This window comes from Panthera pardus, unplaced genomic scaffold (genome assembly GCF_024362965.1).
Source record: "Panthera pardus isolate Hobbes unplaced genomic scaffold, ASM2436296v1 HiC_scaffold_2, whole genome shotgun sequence".
NCBI classification, from domain to species: domain Eukaryota; kingdom Metazoa; phylum Chordata; class Mammalia; order Carnivora; family Felidae; genus Panthera; species Panthera pardus.
Window position 1 is genome coordinate 130,010,834 of NW_026526765.1, and position 19,734 is coordinate 130,030,567.

The following is a 19,734-nucleotide window of genomic DNA, read 5'->3' on the forward strand; positions in this document are numbered from 1 at the left end:
GTTTCATAGCCTTGTGGTCTGAAAGAGTGCATGGTATGATCTCAATTCTTGTATACTTATGAAGGGCTATTTTGTGACCCAGTATGTGATCTCTCTTAGAAAATCTTCCATGTACACTCGAGAAGAAATTATATTCTGTTGCTTTGGGATGCAGAGTTCTAAATATATCTGTCAAGTCCATCTGATCCAATGTATCATTCAGGGCCCTTGTTTCTTTATTGATTCTGTGTCTAGATGATCTATCCATTGCTCTAAGTGAGGTATTAAAGTCCCCTGCAATTACTACATTCTTATCAATAAGGTTGCTTTATGTTTGTGATTAATTGTTTTATATATTTGGGGGCTTCCGTATTTGGTGCATAGACATTTATAATTGTTAGCTCTTCCTGATAGATAGACCCTGTAATTATTATATAATGGCCTTCTTCATCTCTTGTTACAGCCTTTAATTTAAAGTCTAGTTTGTCTGATATAAGTATGGCTACTCCAGCTTTCTTTTGACTTCCAGTAGCATGATAGATACTTCTCCATCCCCTTACTTTCAATCTGAAGTTATCTTTGTGTCTAAAATGAGTCTCTTGTAGATAGCAAATAGATGGGTCTTGTTTTTTTATCCATTCTGATACCCTATGTCTTTTGGTTGGCGCATTTAGTCCATTTACATTCAGTGTTATTATGAAAGATAGGGGTTTCGTGTCATTATGATGTCTGTAGGTTTCATGCTTGTACTGATATCTCTGGCACTTTGTCTCACAGGATCCCCCTTAGGATCTCTTGTAGGGCTGGTTTAGTGGTGGTAAATTCCTTTAGTTTTTGTTTGTTTAGGAAGACCTTTATGTCTCCTTCCTTCTATTCTAAATGACAGACTTGCTGGATAAAGGAGTGTTGGCTGCATATTTTTTTCCTGTTCATCACATTGAAGATTTCCTGCCATTCCTTTCTGGCAGCATGTTTACTCCTAGCTGTTTTGAGAATTTTCTCTTTATCCTTGTATTTTGCCAGTTTCACTATGATATGTTGTGCAGAAGATCAATTCAAGTTACATCTGAAGGGAGTTCTGTGTGCCTCTTGGATTTCAATGCCTTTTTCCTTCCCCAGATCAGGGAAGTTCTCAGCTATAATTTGTTCAAGTATACCTTCAGCCCCTTTCTCTCTCTCCTTCTGGAATTCCTATGATATGGATATTGTTCCATTTGATTGCATCACTTAGTTATCTAATTCTCCCCTCATACTCCTGGATTTTTTTATCTCTCTTTTTCTCAGCTTCCTCTTTTTCCATAATTTTATCTTCTAATTCACCTATTCTCTCCTCTGCCTCTTCAATCCGTGCTATGGCTGCCTCCATTTTATTTTGCAGCTCATTTATAGCATTTTTTAGCTCCCCATGACTATTTCTTAGTCCCTTGATCTCTGTAGCAATAGATTCTCTGCTGTCCTCTATGCTGTTTTCAAACCCAGCAATTAATTTTATGACTACTATTCTAAATTCTTGTTCTGTTATATTGCTTAAATCGTTTTTGATCAATTCATTAGCTGTCGCTACTTCCTGGAGTTTCTTTTGAGGAGAATTATTCCATTTCATCATTTTGGGTAGTCCCTGTGGTAACTCCAAACTGCAGGACACTTCCCCTGTGCTGTTAGCAGTAACTTGTGTCAGGGCCACAGTCAGACCTGATGTCTGCCCCCAGCCCACCACTGGGGCCACAGTCAGACTGGTGTGTACCTCATCTTCCCCTCTCCCAGGGGCAGGACTCACTGTGGAGTGGTGTGGCCCTGTCTGGGCTACTTGCATACTGCCAGGCTTGTGGTGCTGCTTTGATGGGATCTGGTCAAGGGCGTATTAGCCAGGTGGTTCTGCAAGGTGCACAGGGGCGGGAGGGGCAGGCTTAGCTAGCTTTGCCTTCAGTGGTCCCTTGTGGGAGGGGCCCCACAGCACCAGGAGGGAAGCAGGCCTGTCGGAGGGATGGATCCACAGAAGCACAGCGGTGGGCGTTTGCACGGTGGCAAGCAAGTTCAGTGACGGGAATTGGCTCCCTTTGGATAGAGAGAGAGAGAGAGAGAGAGAGAGAGAGTCTTAAGCAGGTTCCACATTCAGCACAGAGCCTGATGTGGGGTTCAGTCTCACAACCCTGGGATCATGACCTGAGCTGAAATCGAGAGTTGGACGCTCAACCAACTGAGACACTCTGGTGCCTCATCTAATGTTTAAATGTTTAAAGAAGAATTAATATCAGTCCTTCTCAAACTTTTCTAAAAACTGAAGAGGAAGGAACACTTCCAAACTCATTTTACAAGGACAGCTTTTACTGTGATACCAACTCCAGGAAAGGACACTAAAGGAAAAGAAAATTACGGGCCAATATTCCTGATGAACGTAGATAACAATCCTCAACAAAACACTAGCAAACCAAATTCAAGAGCGAATTGAAAACATCATATTTCACAATCAAATAGGATTTATCCCTGGTATGAAAGTATAGTTCAACATAAGAGAATCAGTTAATGAGATACACCACATTAACAGAATGAAGGATAGAAAGCATATCATTTCAATAGATGCAGAAAAGCGGACAAAATTCAACATCCTTTCATAATAAAAACTTTCAACAAATTAGGTATAGAAGGAACATACCTCAACATAATAAAGGCTACATATGACAAGCCCATAGCTTATATCATACTCAGTGATGAAAAGTTAAAAGTTTTTCCTCTAAGATCAGGAATAAGAAAAGATGTTCACTCTTGCCACTTCTATTCAGTATAGTACTGCACATTTTAGCCAGAGCAGTTTGATAAGAAAAAGAAGTAAAAATCATGCATATAGGAAAGGAAGAAGGGAAATTATCTCTTTGTGGATGGCATGATATTATATATTTAAAACCCTAAAGACTCTACCAAAAAACTGTCAGAACTAATGGATAAATTCTGTAAAGTTGCAGAATACAAAATCAACATACAACAATTTGTTATGTTCTTATACACTAGCATTAAACTATTTGAAACAGAAATCAGAAAGCAATCCTGTGAGATAAGAGGAAATATATATTTTGGTCTTCATCCCCATTTCCTGGCACACAGCTCCTAAGTGCTTGTAATTTCCTAAGTGTTAAGAACACCAGGAGCGTCTCTTGTTTTAATATTTTTTTTGACCCCATCCCTGACACAAGGCTCCTAAAACCCTTGTAAATCCCTAAGTTATAAGAATACTAGAGGATCTTCTGTTCATGAGACAACTCTGGGTGGACTCCTTTGTGGCTCCTAGATGGACCTGGTCATCAGGAAGGCCACGCCATAATTAAAAGCTTGAAATTTTCAACCCAGTCACTCCCTTCTCCAAAGAGGGGAAAGGAGCTGGAATGAAGTTAGTAATTGATTATGCCTACATGAGGAACCCTCCATAAAAATTCTAATAGAAGGAGATTTGAAGAGCTTCTAGGTTGGTGAGTTCTTATGTTTGGGACCCTCCCAGACCTCACTCTATATTAGTATATATCCTTTAATAAATTAGTAAATGTAAGTGTTTCCCTGGGTTATGTGATTTGCCCTAGCAAATTAATTGAACCTGAGGATAGGGTGATGGGGGCTTCCAATTTGTTGCCAAATTGTATAGAACTTGAGGATAACCTGGGGACCTACTCCTTGTGATTGGCATCTGGATTAGTATGGGAGCAGTCTTGTGGGACTAAGCCTTTAACCTGTGGGATCTGATATTATCTCCAGGTAAACAGTGTTAGAATCGAGTTGAATTGTAGGACATCTAGCTGGTGTTGCAGAGAAATTTTGTTGTGGGGAAAACTCCCAACACATGTAGTGACCAGAAGTATCAGAAGTGTGAGTGTTTTGAATGAGTAGTAAAGGAGACTCACAAGAGAAATACTCAGTGGAGGAAAGAACTGTGTTTTTTCTTTAAAAATCCCATTTAGAATCTCATCAAAAACAATAAAATACTTAGAGATAAATTTAACCAAAGGGGTAAAAGACCTGTACACTATAAACTCTAAGGCACTGATAAAAGAAATCGAAGAGGACACAAAGAAATGGGAAGATATTGCATGTTTTTAGATTGGAAGAATTAATATTGTGAAAATGTCCATCTACCCAAAGCAATCTACACAGCCAATGCTGTCCTTTCAAAATTCCAATCACATTTTTTCTCAGAAATAGAAAAACTCTCCTCAAATTTGTGTGGAACCATATAAGACCCCCAAGTAGCCAAAGCAATCTTGAGAAAGAAGAACAAAACTGGAGATATCACATTTCTTGATTTCAGTATATATTACAAATCTGTAGAATGGAAATAGTACAGCACTGGCACATATACCAGTGGAACAGAATAGAGAGCCCAGAAATAAACCCACATATATACAGCCAACTTATTTTTGACAAGGGTGCCAAGAACACAAACTGGGGAAAGGATAATCTCTTCAATAAATGGTAATGGGAAAATTGGATATCCACATGCAGAAGAATGAGACGGGACCCCTATCTTATACCACTCACAAAAATTAACTCAAAATGGATTAAGGATGTAAATATAAAACCTGAAAATATAAAACTCCTAGAAGAAAACGTAGGGAAAAACGTCCTTGACATTGGTCTTGGCAATGATTTCTTTGATAAGACACGAAAGGAGCATGCAAGAAAAACTAAAGTGAGACAACATCAAACTAAAGAGCTTCTATACAGCAAAGGAATTAATAAATTTATAATAAATAAACTTATTTTTTAATAAAACAATTAATTGGAAAAGCAACCCAAAGAATGAGAGAAAATATTTACAAATCATATATCTTATAAGGGGTTAATATTCAAAATAGTTAAAGATCCTATACAATTCAGTAACAAAAAAGCAAATACATAATCCAATTAAAAAACGTGCAAAATACCGGAATAGATATTCTCCCAAAGAAGATGTAAAAGTTGTCAAAACGTACATGAAAAAGTGCTCAATATCGCTAATAATCTGAGAAATGGAAATGCAAACCACAATGAGATATCACCTCATATCTGGTAGGATGGCTATTAGCAGAAAGATAAGAGCAAATTTTGGCAAAGATGTGCAAAAAATACTTAACAGCTTAAATACTGTTAGTGGGAGTGTAAACTGGTACAAGTATTGTGGAGAACCATATGGTGGCTCCTCATAAAATTAAAAATAAAACTACTGTTACTATTAAAAATAGAACTATATCCTATAGTGTTACTTCTGGGTATAGATCCAAAGGAAAAGGAAATGCAATCAGTATCTCAGGGAGATATCTGCACTCCCATGTTCACTGCAGTATTATTCTCAATAGCCAAGATATGGAAACAGCCTAAATGTCCTTCAATAGATGAATGGGTAAAGAAAGTGATATAGATATAGATATAGATATAGATATAGATATAGATATAGATATATAGATACAGATAATGGAATATTATTTGGTTATAAAAAAAGAAGAAAATCTTGCCATTTACAATCTTGCCATATATGAACCTGAAGGGCATTATGCTAAATGAAATAAACTAGAGGAAGACAAATACTGCATGGTATCACTTATATGTGGAATCCTAAAAAACAAGCAAAACCCAAAAATACCCAAAAAACAAAACAAAGAATAGAAACAAAGAATAGAAAATACAATGGTAGTTGCCAGAGGCTAGGAGTCTAGGGAAATGGGGAGATGTATGTCTAAAGGTACAAACTTTCAGTCATAATGAGAGTAAGTTCTGAAGATCTGATGTATGGCATAATGATGATCATAATACACCGTTACATACTTGTAAGTTACTGAGAGTAGATTCTAAACTTTCTCACACACACACAAAATTAATATGTCAGATGGTGGATATATTAATTATCTTGATCTTGGTTATCATTCAACAGTGTATATGTATATACTGTTACTTGTACACTTCACATATATACAATTATATTTGTCAATTTTTCCTCAATAAAGGTGGAAAAAAAGAAAAAAGAAGTGAGGAAGTAATGATTACATATAGAGCTTGACTCTGAAGGGGAATTAAGAAAAAGCACAGTAATTAGAAGGAGAGGCAGGGTCAGAGGAAACATGTTTTGTTTTGTTTTTACTCCATTAGCAGATGTACTGCTAATGGGAACAGAGTTTCTTTTAGGAGGGACAAAAATGTTCTAAAATTAGGCTACAGTGGTTGTACAACCCTGTGAACATACTAAAAAACATTGATTTTACTCTTAAAGTGAATGAGTTTTATGGTATGTGAATTATATCTCAATAAAGCTGTTTTTAAAAACCCCAACAAACTTCGTATACAACTAGGGGAAGAGAGAAGTCTTTGAAAAGATGAGGAAAGATGGGATCCAGAATACAAGTGGAGGAACTGGCCTTTGAAAGAGTAGAGAGGGGTGGCTGGGTGGCTTAGTTGGTTAAGTGTCTGACTTCGGCTCAGGTCATGACCTCACAGCTTATGGGTTCGAGCCCTGCGTTGGGCTCTGTGCTGACAGCTCAGAGCCTGGAGCTGCTTCAGATTCTGTATCTCCCTCTCTCTCTGCCCCTCCCCCGCTCACACTCTTTCTCTCTCTCTCTCAAAAATAAATAAATGTGAAAAAAAATTTAAAATAAGAGTAGAGATATTACCATTGTGGTATATTTGTAAAAATAGTGGTAGCAGCATGGGCTTTGTGCTTAGAAGGATCCCACATTTCATTTAATGCTCTCTTGCCTTGACATGTTTAATAGTTTTTTAAACAAGGAACCCCCACATTTTTAGTTTGCACCAGGCCCCCAAAATTGAGTCCTTAATGGTCATGTCCGTTTGATTACCTCTGTTGTTGTGGGGAAGTGTGAGGTAAGGCTGTCAGCTGAGAATGGGAGAAGGAAGGAGACCAGAGGTTTCAGGAAAATGGGAAGAGAGTGACATAATCATGAGAAGCTAGAGAAATGCAGAAGAGTTGCCAGTCTGTGGCTACTCCTTTTGAGTTTGTGGTGACTTTGATATGCCAGATTGTATGGTTTTCCCAGCACTCAGCTGCAGTGGAGGTACAGAAGATATTGATATCAGGAGTCATCTAGGGCTGGGGGTTTGTCAGATATCTGTGATAGAAGAAGGGATCACACGTAATTACAAGGATAGATGTTGGTAGATGAGGAAGGAATAAGACAGGAGAAGGGTAATGTATCAAGATAGAATGGTAGGATCAGTAAATTGGAAATTTCAATGGAGGGGAGTTGATTTCATGAACATAATTGAACATAGGTTGGAAGGATATAAGAAGCTATTCAAATTGGTGATTCTGTAATTTCTGTTGATGGTAAGAGCTATGTTTGATCACAGAATGACTAAAATACCATGAAGCGAAAAAGTTATTGAAAATGCAAAGGTCAACCACTGAAAATTGCAGGAGGGTTAGTTAGTTAGATGAGTTATCAACTTGCGTGATGAAATTGCTGAGAATGGTGACAGAAGTGAGAGAAAAAGCTGTTTGCTTCATACACATGAGAGTAGCAAGTCAGTAGATGCCAGTAAATACCTTGCTGTTTGCTCCATACCATTGTTCTTTCCTTTGATTGAAATGAACTTTATAGCTCCTTCCTTCCTTCCCCTACCTCTCTCTACCATTGTGTTTATCCCCTCAGCCCCAACTCAAAACTACTGTCATTCTTCAGGACTCAACTCAAATTTCACCTCCTCAGTTATGTTGAATATATGTAAACTGGGAATACTGTATTGGACAAGTCACACAAGACAAGCAGTCACTGAGCAATATGCAATTTTCAATGGAGGGATTAATTGGTAAAGGAACATGCTTTCTTGTAGTTGCAGCTTCCTGATGTCTTAGAGAGTACTTTTGATTTCTTAAATGAAGATGACTGCATAATAAATACATTTATATAAATACATTTGATGTTTTCTCTAAAATTTAGTTAGAACTACCGACAGGTAGATAAATCTCATTATTATCTGTTTTCATGGAACACTGTTTAAGAGAGGTTACCTTAGATGTAGTAGGGAAATTTTTTGAATTGTGTGTATTTCTTTTTTTTATTAATGCTTATTTATTTTTGAGAGAGAGAAAGAGTGTGAGCGAGGGAGGGGCAGAGACAGAGGGAGACCAAAATCTGAAGCAGGCTCCAGCTGTCAGCATAGAGACCATTGTGGGGCTCGAATTCATGGATCTTGAGATCATGACCTGAGCTGAAGTTAGATGCTTAACTGAGCCACGCAGGCACCCCGAGTTGCGTGTATTTCAAACTGTTTTGTCTTTCAATAGATTTTATTTTTAAATATGTAGAAAACTTTACTTTTTTTTTTTTTACAAGACCTTTATCTTTAAGTTGAAAACTCTTTTTCAAGTTGAGGAAATAAGAATAGAATTATATATATAATATTTATATGATTGATAAATATACCCTATTTTAATTGTAATAATTATTACATTAATATTACAGTAAAATAAGACATCTGAGAAGTGCTGCAAATAATTTTACAGTGTATTTCATGATTATGGAATGTATTTCATGATGGAGTATATTTCGTGATTATGAATTTATTTCAGCCTGAAAAAGATCCTGAACATACAGATAAAAATTTTCAAGCAAAGTTAAGTTCTCGTCATCTAAAAATCAAGGTTCCATCATCTCACCAGAGATCTGTTATTGAAACCAGTGCAGGTGGACCAGTTACCAACGTTCTTTTGCCTCAGTCCATGGAATCTGCATCGGTAAGCACTGGTCTTCTTTTAACTAATTCTTTAAAAGCCTATATCCAGAAAATGTACTTATTGGAAAGATTTAGATATACATAGATTTGTTAACAAATCTAGGAAAAAATGCAGAGAGCTTTATATTTATAGCTGTATATAGGCAGGTTTTTTTTTAGTGGATTGATAGTTAACAATTATGTCTCTTGGGACCATGGGGAAGTATATATTCAGACAGAGTTAAGAGTTCATTCAAGTGGTATGCTGGAGGGGATAACAGCTGAGAAAGGAATATAGGGAGAAAGCAGTATTGGGCAGGAATAGTCTCAGCCCTCATTGCAAGTGTGCCAGAAGCTTTCCCCATAAGGAGGTCTGGAGCAAAGGTTATCTATTACAGGAGTCTTACATTGGGCTTCTATGCTCAAACGTTGGCTGGGGGTTGCCTGAGAAGATGATGGCCTCAACCTGAAAGCTGAAGCAGATTCCAGAGAAGTTGGGAGGGTTGTGGGGGGGAGGACTGGGGCGCTGTCAGGTAACTGCACTCTTTGCACTGGAACAGCATGTTCTCACTTCACGGAGGTCTGAACAGAACACCTCCATGGCAGCCACAATAATAAATTCTAGCTATCATTGAATATCTCCTACTCTGTAGGCACTGTAGGTTCTCTTTACATGTATTATTCGTAACCTTTGCACAGCAATCCCTAGGGGTAGAATAATCCCCATCATTCCCTTTCCCAGATGAAGAAAGATTAAATAGCTAATGAATTCAAGAGCTGACAGTGTACCAGCTAAATATACATAAAATTTTTGATAAAAATTTTCCTAATAAACAATCCCATCTTTGTCTTGAACAAACAGCTATTTTAAGAGATTTTAAGCCAGAAAGGAAAGGAAGAGTGAAAGAAAAAAAAAAAAAAAAAAAGAGAAAATTAAAAAAAAAAGAAACCTAACACAAATTTGCCTATGATGTTCAAGTTCCAACTCTGAGTTTGTGTTCCAGAGTTGGCTGCATATAATAAACACCTATTCAAAGAGATTTATCAGAGGCACTAATTGTTTCATGGAATCCAACAGTTGAAAAGACAGCTGATTGCTAGAAATAAAGTTTTCTGTCTTCTTTTTGAATATTTCTGTCACTCTCTTTCGCAGCTGCCTGTTTGTCTTCGCCTTCCCTGGTTTTTGTCTCTCAGTCTCAAGCTCTGTCTCTCTTCATCCTATCTCTGTCTTGATCTCTCTCCATCTGTTCTTCTCTGTCTCTAATTCTGTTTCTCTGTTAGTTTCTTTCTGTTCATAGTTGTTGGTCTCTATCTTCTTCATCCTTCTCTCTCCCTCTCTCTTCTCAATCTTTCTCTTTTTTTCCTTCATCTCTTTTGTCTCCTCATTCTCCCTCCCTTTCCTTCTCCCTTTCCTCCTTTTCCCATTTCCTCCCTCCCCCATCCCTACCTCTCTCTTAAACTTTTAGGTCTCTGATCCTGTCTTTCTCTTGCTCTCTCTTTCTTGATTTGTCTACCTGTCTCTCTGTGTGTCTGATTCTTTGCATCTTCAAAAAATAGGAATTGAGCCTTTATTATTTCTCCGACTTTGATACTGCATATATGGAAGTGTCTATATACATTTGTATGTATTATTTTAAACCAATTATCCTTATTACACATATTTTTAACAGCTTCAGAAATAACTTAAAATCCCTTTCCATAAAAAGTAAAATAATATACTAGGAATTAAACAAATTCTAAAAGTAAAATACTTTTATTAGCAGTAAAAAAGATAATCATATCACCATTTCCTAGTTGAAAACTTAAATTAGTGTTCCTTCTGAAATTAATAGTGATTTCACGCAAAGTATTCTTGCATAGTTTTTGTCCTACATAGAGTTCTCTTAGGAGTTTCTTGACCTAGCTCAAGCCAGAAGATTTTTTAGTTTCTTGTCTTGTGGTTTAAAATTTAATTAGCACATTAAAATTTTATTAGTCTGACACATTATGATCTAGTCTACTAATTTGATACTGTGTTTTTACTGTATTAAATTTTTTTCTTTCTTTCTGCTATTTAATCCCCTATTTCACAAAACATTTATAGAGTACAAATTCTAGTACTCCTGATAAGAAAAGCAGAGACCTCTTAACAAGTACTCCATCTTCGCAAACTGCTGGTTTAGTGGTAAGTATTAGCATTTGGCACTTGTATCTATTTTCTGGTTCCCCCTCCTCCCTATTTTTCTGTTTGTGCCACACCAGGAGAATTTTGTACATATGGAATGATGTCTGTGGTTTTCTGTTGTATAAACATGCTTTTGCTGGAAGTACTCTATATAGTGCTATATGTGGAAGAAAAATTAGAAAGATTCTTTTTCATTTTTTTATTGTAGTAAAATATATATATCATAAAACTTACCATTTTAACTCTTTTTAACTATACAGTTAAAGTACATTCATATTGTAGAACCATCACTTTTTTTTCACTCAGAACTTTTTTCTTCTTGCAAAACTGAAACTCCATACATTAAACAATAGCTCCCCATTTCTCCATCCTGTAGTTCCTATCAAACACTATTCTAACTTCTCTCTATGATTTTGACCATTCTAGATACTTCATATAAATGGAATCATATAGTATTTGTCCTTTTGTGACAAATTTCATTTAGCATAATGTCCTCACCAATGTTGTAGCCTGTGTCAGAAATTTTTTTCCTTTTTAAAGGATTAATATATTCCATTATATGTATATACCACATTTTGTTTATCCATTCAACTGTCTGTGGACATTTGGGTTGCTTCATCTTTTGGCCAGTGTGAATAATGCTGCTTTGAACATAGTGTTCACATATCTCTTTGTATCTCTTCTTTCACTTCTTTTAGGTATATACTTCAAAGTGAAATTGCTGGATCATATGGTAATTCTCATTTTTAACTTTTTGAGGAGCTGCCATACTCTTTTCCATATCAGCTGTACTATTTTACATTCTCCGTAAAATGTACGAGCATTCCAATTTCTCTTCATCCTTGCCAACACTTACTATTTTCTGTGTGTTTTTGTTTTGTTTTGTTTTGTTTACAATTTTCATTTTATTTCTTACTATAAGGTGGGCATTCATGTTTAATCATATCCACAGACTACCTTAATGAACACAAATGTGTTACGTTATCTTTAAATGAATGTCAATACGTTCTAAGGAAAAAAGTTAGTTACATCATCCTGCCACAAAATTGACACAACGACAGATTAACTCTGCTCCAAGATTTTGAATATATTTTTTTTCTTTAGAAACAGAAATACATCTATCTTCAATTATAAAATACATGTTCATTGAAAATATAAATTTCAAGAAAGGCAGAAAAGCATGAAGAATATACATAGTAGTTTTTTATTTTCCAAGACATTTTTTTTCTAGGATGTATTCAAACATAAGTGCAATTGTATTTTTATTTTGTTTTTTAAATTAAATTCACATTAGTATACAGTGTAATCTTGGCTTCAGTGATTTATCTCTTACATATGACACCCAGTGCTTATCCCAAAAAGTGCCCTCTTTAATGCCCATCACCCTTTAACCCACCCGTCCCAGCCACCTCCCTTCCAGCAATCCTCAGTTTGTTCTCCATATTTAAGAGTCTCTTATGGTTTGCCTGCCTCTCTGTTTTTATCTTATTTTTCTTTCCCTTCTCCTATGATTATCTGTTATGTTTCTCAGATTCCACATATGAGTGAAATCATGACATTTATCTTTCTCTGACTGACTTATTTAGCTTAGCATAATACACTCTAGGTCCATCCATTGTGTTGCAAATGACAAGATTATTCTTTTTGATCGCTGAGTAGTATTCCATTGTTTATATGTACCACATCTTTATATGTATATATATAGTTTATTGTCGAGTTGGTTTTCATACAACACCCAGTGCTCATCCCAACAGGTGCCCTCATCAATGCCCATCACCCACTTTCCCTTCTCTCCCACCTCTCATCAACCCTTAGTTCTCAGTATTTGAGTCTCTTATGGTTTGCCTCCTTCCCTCTCTATAACTTTTTTTTCCCCCTTCCCCTCCCCCCTGGTCTTCTGTTAAGTTTCTCAGGATCCTTGTATGAGTGAAAACATATGGTATCCGTCTTTCTCTCCTGACTTGTTTCACTTATCATAATAATCTCTAGTTCCATCCACATTGCTACAAATGGCCAGATTTCATTCTTTCTCATTGCCAAGTAGTATTCCATTGTATGTAGCACATCTTCTTTATCCATTCATCAATTGATGGGCATTTGAGCTCTTCCCATAATTTGGCTATCGTTGATAGCACTGCTATAGACATCAGGGTGCATGTGCCCGTTTGAATCAGCATTTTTTTATCCTTTGGATGAATACCTAGTAGTACAATTGCTGGATTGTAAGGTAGTTGTATTTTTAATTTTTTGAGGAGCCTCCATACTGTTTTCCACAGTGGCTGAACCAGTTTACATTCCCACCAGCAGTGCAAAAGTGTTCCTCTTTCTCCACATCTCTGCATCGCCAACATCTTTTGTTGCCTGAGTTGTTAATTTTAGCCATTCTGACAGGTATGAAGTGGTATCTCATTGTGGTTTGATTTGTATTTCCCTGATGATGAGTAATGTTGAGCATCTTTTCATGTGTTTGTTAGCCATCTGGATGTCTTCTTTGAAATGTCATTTGCAAATATCTTTTCCCATTCCATTGGTTGCCTTTTAGTTTTGCTGTTTGTTTCCTTCACCATGCAGAAGGTTTTTATCTTGATGAGGTCCCAGTATTTCATTTTTGCTTTTGTTTCCTTTGCCTCCAGAAACATGTCAAGTAAGAAGTTGCCATGGCTGAAGTCAAAGAGGTTGTTGCATGTTTTCTCCTCTAGGATTTTGATGGCTTCCTGTCTTATGTTTAGGTCTTTCATCCATTTGAGTTTATTTTTGTGTATGGTAGAAGAAGGTGGTCCAGGTTCATTCTTCTGCATGTTGCTGTCCAGTTCTTCTAACACCATTTGCTAGAGACTTTTTTTCCACTGGATACTCTTTGCTGCTTTTGTCAAAGATTAGTTGGCCACATATTTATGGGTCCATTTTTGGGTTTTCTATTCCATTGATCCATGTGTCTGTTTTTGTGCCAATACCAAACTGTCTTGATGATTACAACTCTGTGTTTTTAAAAAATTTTTTTTAATGTTTTTATTTGTTTTTGAGAGACAGAACATGAGTCGGGGAGGGGCAGAGAGAGAGGGAGACACAGAATCTGAAGCAGGCTCCAGGCTCTGAGCTGTCAGCACAGAGCCTGATGTGGGGCTCAAACTCGTGAAACACGAGAACCTGAGCCAAAGTTGGATACTTAACCAACTGAGCCACCCAGGTGCCCCAGCTGTGTTTTTTAACTAATGGCCATCCTCATGGGTGTAAGACGGTATCTCATTATGGTTTTGATTTCTATTTCCCTAATGGCTAGTGATATTGAGCATCTTTTTATGTGCTTATTTGCCACTTATGTATCTTCTTTTGAGACATGTCTACTCAAGTCAATTGCCCATTTTTTAATCAGCTTATTTATTTATTGTTGAGTTATAGGAGTTTTTTTATTTTTTTAATTTGTTTTGAATATTTATTTATTTTTTTTCCAATATATGAAGTTTATTGTCAAATTGGTTTCCATACAACACCCAGTGCTCATCCCAAAAGGTGCCCTCCTCAATACCCATCACCCACCCTACCCTCCCTCCCACCCCCCATCAACCCTCAGTTTGTTCTCAGTTTTTAACAGTCTCTTATGCTTTGGCTCTCTCTCCCACTCTAACCTCTATTTTTTTTTTTTCTCCTTCCCCTCCCCCATGGGTTTCTGTTAAGTTTCTCAGGATCCACATAAGAGTGAAACCGTACATATCTGTCTTTCTCTGTATGGCTTATTTCACTTAGCATAACACTCTCCAGTTCCGTCCATGTTGCTACAAAGGGCCATATTTCATTCTTTCTCATTGCCATGTAGTACTCCATTGTGTATATAAACCACAATTTCTTTATCCATTCATTAGTTGATGGACATTTTGGCTCTTTCCATAATTTGGCTATTGTTGAGAGTGCTGCTATAAACATTGGGGTACAAGTGCCCCTATGCATCAGTACTCCTGTATCCCTTGGGTAAATTCCTAGCAGTGCTATTGCTGGGTCATAGGGTAGGTCTATTTTTAATTTTTTGAGGAACCTCCACACTGTTTTCCAGAGTGGCTGCACCAATTTGCATTCCCACCAACAGTGCAAGAGGGTTCCCGTTTTATAGGAGTTTTTTTTAATATATTTGAGATTTTAACTTCTTATCAGATATATAGTTTGCAAATATTTTCCCCCATTCTGTGGGTTACCTTTTCATTCTGTTGACAGTATCCTTTGTTGTACAAAAGCATTCATTTTTTTTTAAATGTTTATTTTTGAGAGAGAGAGAGAGAGAGAGTGTGGGGGAAGGGCAGAGAGAGGGAGACAGAGAATCCAAAGCAGGCTCTCCGCTGACAACAGAGAGGCCCATGTGGGGCTCAAACTCATGAACCATGAGATCATGACCTGAGCTGAATTCGGACACCTAACCGACTGAGCCACACTAGACACCCCAAAAGCTTTAATTTATATGTAGTCCAATTTATCTATTTTTTCTTTGCCTGTGCTTTCGGTGTCATAGCCAAGAGTGCATTGCACAATTCAATGTCATTAAATTTTCCCCCTCTGTTTTCTTATAAGAGTCTTAGAATTTGGCTCTTACCCAATTAGGGTTCTTCTCATATTCAAGTAAACAACAAGAATACAACTTGCAAGCAGGGCAGAAATGGTGTTCCTCTTTAGTGGGATCAGTTTTCACAGAAGTCCATGAAGCAGTTTACTTAGCAGTTTGGGGACAACTCAGATACAAGAAGATGAGATCTAGTATCTTTTGTGATAGCACATAGACATAGCTTCCAGGGTCCCCACAAGAGACATGCCAGATTATAAGTCAGGGAAATTCATGGGCACCTGGGTGGTTCAGTCGGTTAAGTATCTGACTCCGGCTCAGGTCATGATCTCGCAGTTCGTGAGTTCCAGCCCTGCTTCAGGTTCTTTGCTGACAGTTCAGAGTTTGGAGCCTGCTTCAAATTCTTGGAGCCTCTCTCTCTCCCCCTCCTCCCACCCTCACTCTGTCTCTCTTTGTCTCAAAAATAAATAAACATGAAGAGTCAGGGAAATTCAAAGTATGGTGCTTTTCATAGGAGTTATTTACATATAGTATATTTATCATTTATTCATAATTCATTTATAGCCCTTCCTAGTCTGGATACAATTTATCATCATTTTTACCACCAGCAATGTTGACATTGTTACCTTTAACACCCTCCTAGTAGAATAGAGTGTGAGAATTAACCATCGATCAGTTTTTCAAGCTGAGGAAAAGGGTTCTTTATAGGTTTACTTGTTCTGGCTATTTTATATAACTGGAATCATAGAATATGTGGCCTTTTGTAATTGCCTTCTTTCAGTTAACATAATGTTTTCAAAATTCATCCATGTTATAACATGTACTTTCTTCCTTATTTCTGGCTGAATAATATCCCATGGCAAGGATATACCACATTTTGTTTACTAATTTGTCAGTTTGGTAGCATTATGAAAAATAATACTGTTATGAACACTCATGTGCAAGTTTTTGTGTGAATATATGTCTTCAACTGTATTGGGTATATACCTATAAGAGGAAGTAGAATCGCTGAGTCACATAGTAATTGTATGTTTAACACTTTTTTTGTAGTGGGCTTTTTATTTTTTTTTTACTTTTTATTTTTTTTAATTTAAATTTTAGTTGACATACAGTGCAATATTGGTTTCAAGAATAGAATTCAGTGATTGATCACTTACATATAACACCCAGTGCTTATCACAAGTGCCCTCCTTAGTAACCATCATCTATCTAGCCCATCTCCTACCCACCTCCCTCAGTGAATCCATAGTTTGTTCTCTGTCATGAAAAGTCTCTTATGGTTTGTTTCCCTCTCTTCTCTCTCACCCCCCCTTCCTATATGTTCATCTGTTTTGTTTTTTAGATTCTACATAGGAGTGAAATCATATGGTATTTGTCTTTTTCTGATTGACTTATTTCTCTTAGCATAATACATCTAGCTCCATCCACATCATTGCAAATGGCAAGATTTCATTCTTTTTGATGGTTGAGTAATATTCCACTGGGTACATATACCAAATATTCTTTATCCATTCATCAGTTGATGGACATTTGCACTCTCTGCATGGTTTGGTTATTGTTTATAATACTGATATAAACATCGGGGTGCATGTACCCCTTCAAATCTGTATATTTGTATCCTTTGGGCAAATACCTAACAGTACAATTGCTGGGTTGTAGGGTAGTTCTATTTTTAATTTCTTGAGGAACCTCTGTACTGTTCTTTGGCTGCACCAATTTGCATTCCCACCAGTAGTGCAAAAGGGTTCCCCTTTCTTTTTTTTTTTTTTAAGGGTTCCCCTTTCTTTGCATCCTCACCAATACTTGTTGTTTCTGGTGGTGTTAAATTTAGCCGTTCTGACAGGTGTAAGATGGTATCTCATTGTGGTTTTGATTTGTATTTCCCTGATGATGAATGATGTTGACCATCTTTTTTTTTTTTAATTTTTTTATTAATTTTTTTTAACATTTATTAATTTTTGAGAGACAGAGAGAGGCAGAGCATGAGCAGGGGATGGGAAGAGAGACAGAGAGATACAGAATCCGAAGCAGGCTCCAGGCTCTGAGCTGTTTTGTTAGCACAGAGCCCAACGTGGGGCTCGAACTCACCAACTGTGAGATCATGACCTGAGCCAAAGTCAGATGCTTAACTGACTGAGCCACCCAGGTGCCCTGATGTTGACCATCTTTTCATGTGTCTGTTATCCATCTGGGTGTCTTCTTTGGAAAAATGTCTATTCATGTCTCCTGTCCATTTCTTAACTGAGCTGTTTGGTTTTTGGGTGTTGAGTTTGATAAGTTCTTTTTAGATTTTGAATATTAACCCTTTCTCAGCTATGTCATTTGCAAATATCTTCTCCCATTCTGTAGGCTGCCTTTTAGTTTTGTTGATTGTTTCCTACACTGTGCAGAAGGTTTTTATCTTGATGAGGTCCCAATAGTTGATGTTTGCTTTTGTTTCCATTGCCTTCAGCAATGTGTCTAGTAAGAAGTTGCTGTGACCAAGGCCACAGAGATTGCTGTGTGTGTTTCTCCTCTAGGATTTTAATGGTTTCCTTTGTCACATTTAGGTCTTTGATCCATTTTGAATTGATTTTTCTGTATGGTATAAGAAAGTGGTCCAGTTTCATTCTTCTGCATGTTGCCATCCAGTTTTCCCAACACCATTTGTTGAAAACACTGTCTTTTTTCCATCGGATATTCTTTCCTGCTTTGTTGAAGAAGAGTTGACCATATAGTTGTAGGTCCATTTCTAGGTTTTCTACTCTGTTCTACTGATCTATGTCTGTTTTTGTGCCAGTAACATACTGTCTTGATGACTACAGCTTTGTAATATAGCTTGAAATCTAGAATCGTGATGCCTCCAGTTTTGTTTTTCTTTTTCAGGATTGGAGTCTTTTGTGGTTCCATACAAATTTTAGGATTATTTGTTCTAGCTCTCTGAAAAATGCAGGTGGTAATTTGGTAGGGATTTCATTCAATGTGTAGATTGCTTTGGGTAGTATAGACATTTTAACAATGTTTGTCCTTCCAGTCCCTGAGCATGGGCTACTTTTCCATTTCCTTGTGTCCTCTTTAATTTCTTTCATAAGTGTTCTATAGTTTTCAGAATATAGATCTTTTACCTCTTTAGTTAGGTTTATTCCTAGGTATCTTATTGTTTTTAATGCAATTGGAAATGGGATTGATTCCTTGAATTCTTTTTCTTCTGCTTTGTTATTGGTGTATAGAAATGCACATTGATTTTATATCCTGTGACTTTGCTGAATTCATGTATTCTAGCAATTTTTTGGTGGAGTACTTAGGGTTTTCTACATAGAGTTGTTGTGGGCTTTTTAAAAACAGCTTTATTGAGATATAATTCACATTCCATACAGTTCACCTATTTAGAGTGTGAAATTCACTGCTTTTTAGTGTATTCACAGGTATGTTCAGTCATCACCACAGTCAATTTTAGAATCTTTTTATCACCTTAGAAAGAAACTCCATATTTTTTCACAAGAAAATGCTTCTAATGAGAGAGTATTTCAACTTTAGGTATGTAAAAATAATTGCTTTTCCAGCACTTCACTTCTATGAGAGTAATATATTTTTTATAGATTGATTTGTCCTCAGTGCAGAGAGCATCTTTTGAAGAACTATTTCCAAATGTCAGCACTTATGTTAATTCAAATGAAATTTTTCCAGTGTCAAGTTTGCAAGAAAATTCTTCAAATGAGGTTAGTATTCTCAATTTTTCCTTCAATTACTAAAAGAAATTATTACTGTCATATTAGGTACTTAGTATATGAGATGCTCTAAGAAATCTGTAGCTCATTTGTGGCTAACATCATCTACATGTGGAGGCAGCTATCAGTTACAATTCTAAATAAAAGATATTAGGCTGCCACAGCCAGAATGCTTTGCATTGTCAAGACTTGGGGTTATTAAACAACTAGAGGAAACAGTATTAACCTACTTTGATCCAAAACACCTATTTCATCTATAACATAAAAACTGTGGTCACCAATTTCATTGTGTTAGGATGAATACACAGAAGTATTATGCTTTATTATAAAAGAAAACATAAAACTCATCAAGCTAAGTGCCATGGGGGTGGGAGTAGAGATAGGGGATAAGCAGAAAAAGAGGGAACAGAAAGTGGGGTATGGGGAGAGAAAGAGCCAGAGAGAAGAAGCATGGGAGCAGACAGACAGAAGGACAGTGTAAGAGAAAGAGGCAGGGAGAAAGAAATAAAAAGGCAAAATTTTAGGGATATGAAGTGGTTTAGTGTAGCCAGATCTTTTCAGTGAGTCCCTGGGGTGAGGATGGGAATCCAGATGGTGGGGAGAAAGCTGGTGATGAGATTCTAAAGGTAAATAAGGGCCAAGATTTCAAAGGG

At 36.8% G+C, this 19,734-nt stretch overlaps 1 protein-coding gene across 1 annotated transcript in view; it reads left to right on the plus strand.

The window, feature by feature from the left end:
* The window catches only part of MEIKIN (meiotic kinetochore factor), a 78,640-nt gene that overhangs the window by 40,398 nt on the left and 18,508 nt on the right, over positions 1 to 19,734 (plus strand). Inside the window, exons 10-12 of the mRNA XM_053907509.1 lie at positions 8,522 to 8,686; positions 10,748 to 10,828; positions 18,953 to 19,072. Coding sequence (XP_053763484.1) covers positions 8,522 to 8,686; positions 10,748 to 10,828; positions 18,953 to 19,072 — 366 coding nt within the window. The remainder of the gene's footprint in view (positions 1 to 8,521; positions 8,687 to 10,747; positions 10,829 to 18,952; positions 19,073 to 19,734) is intronic.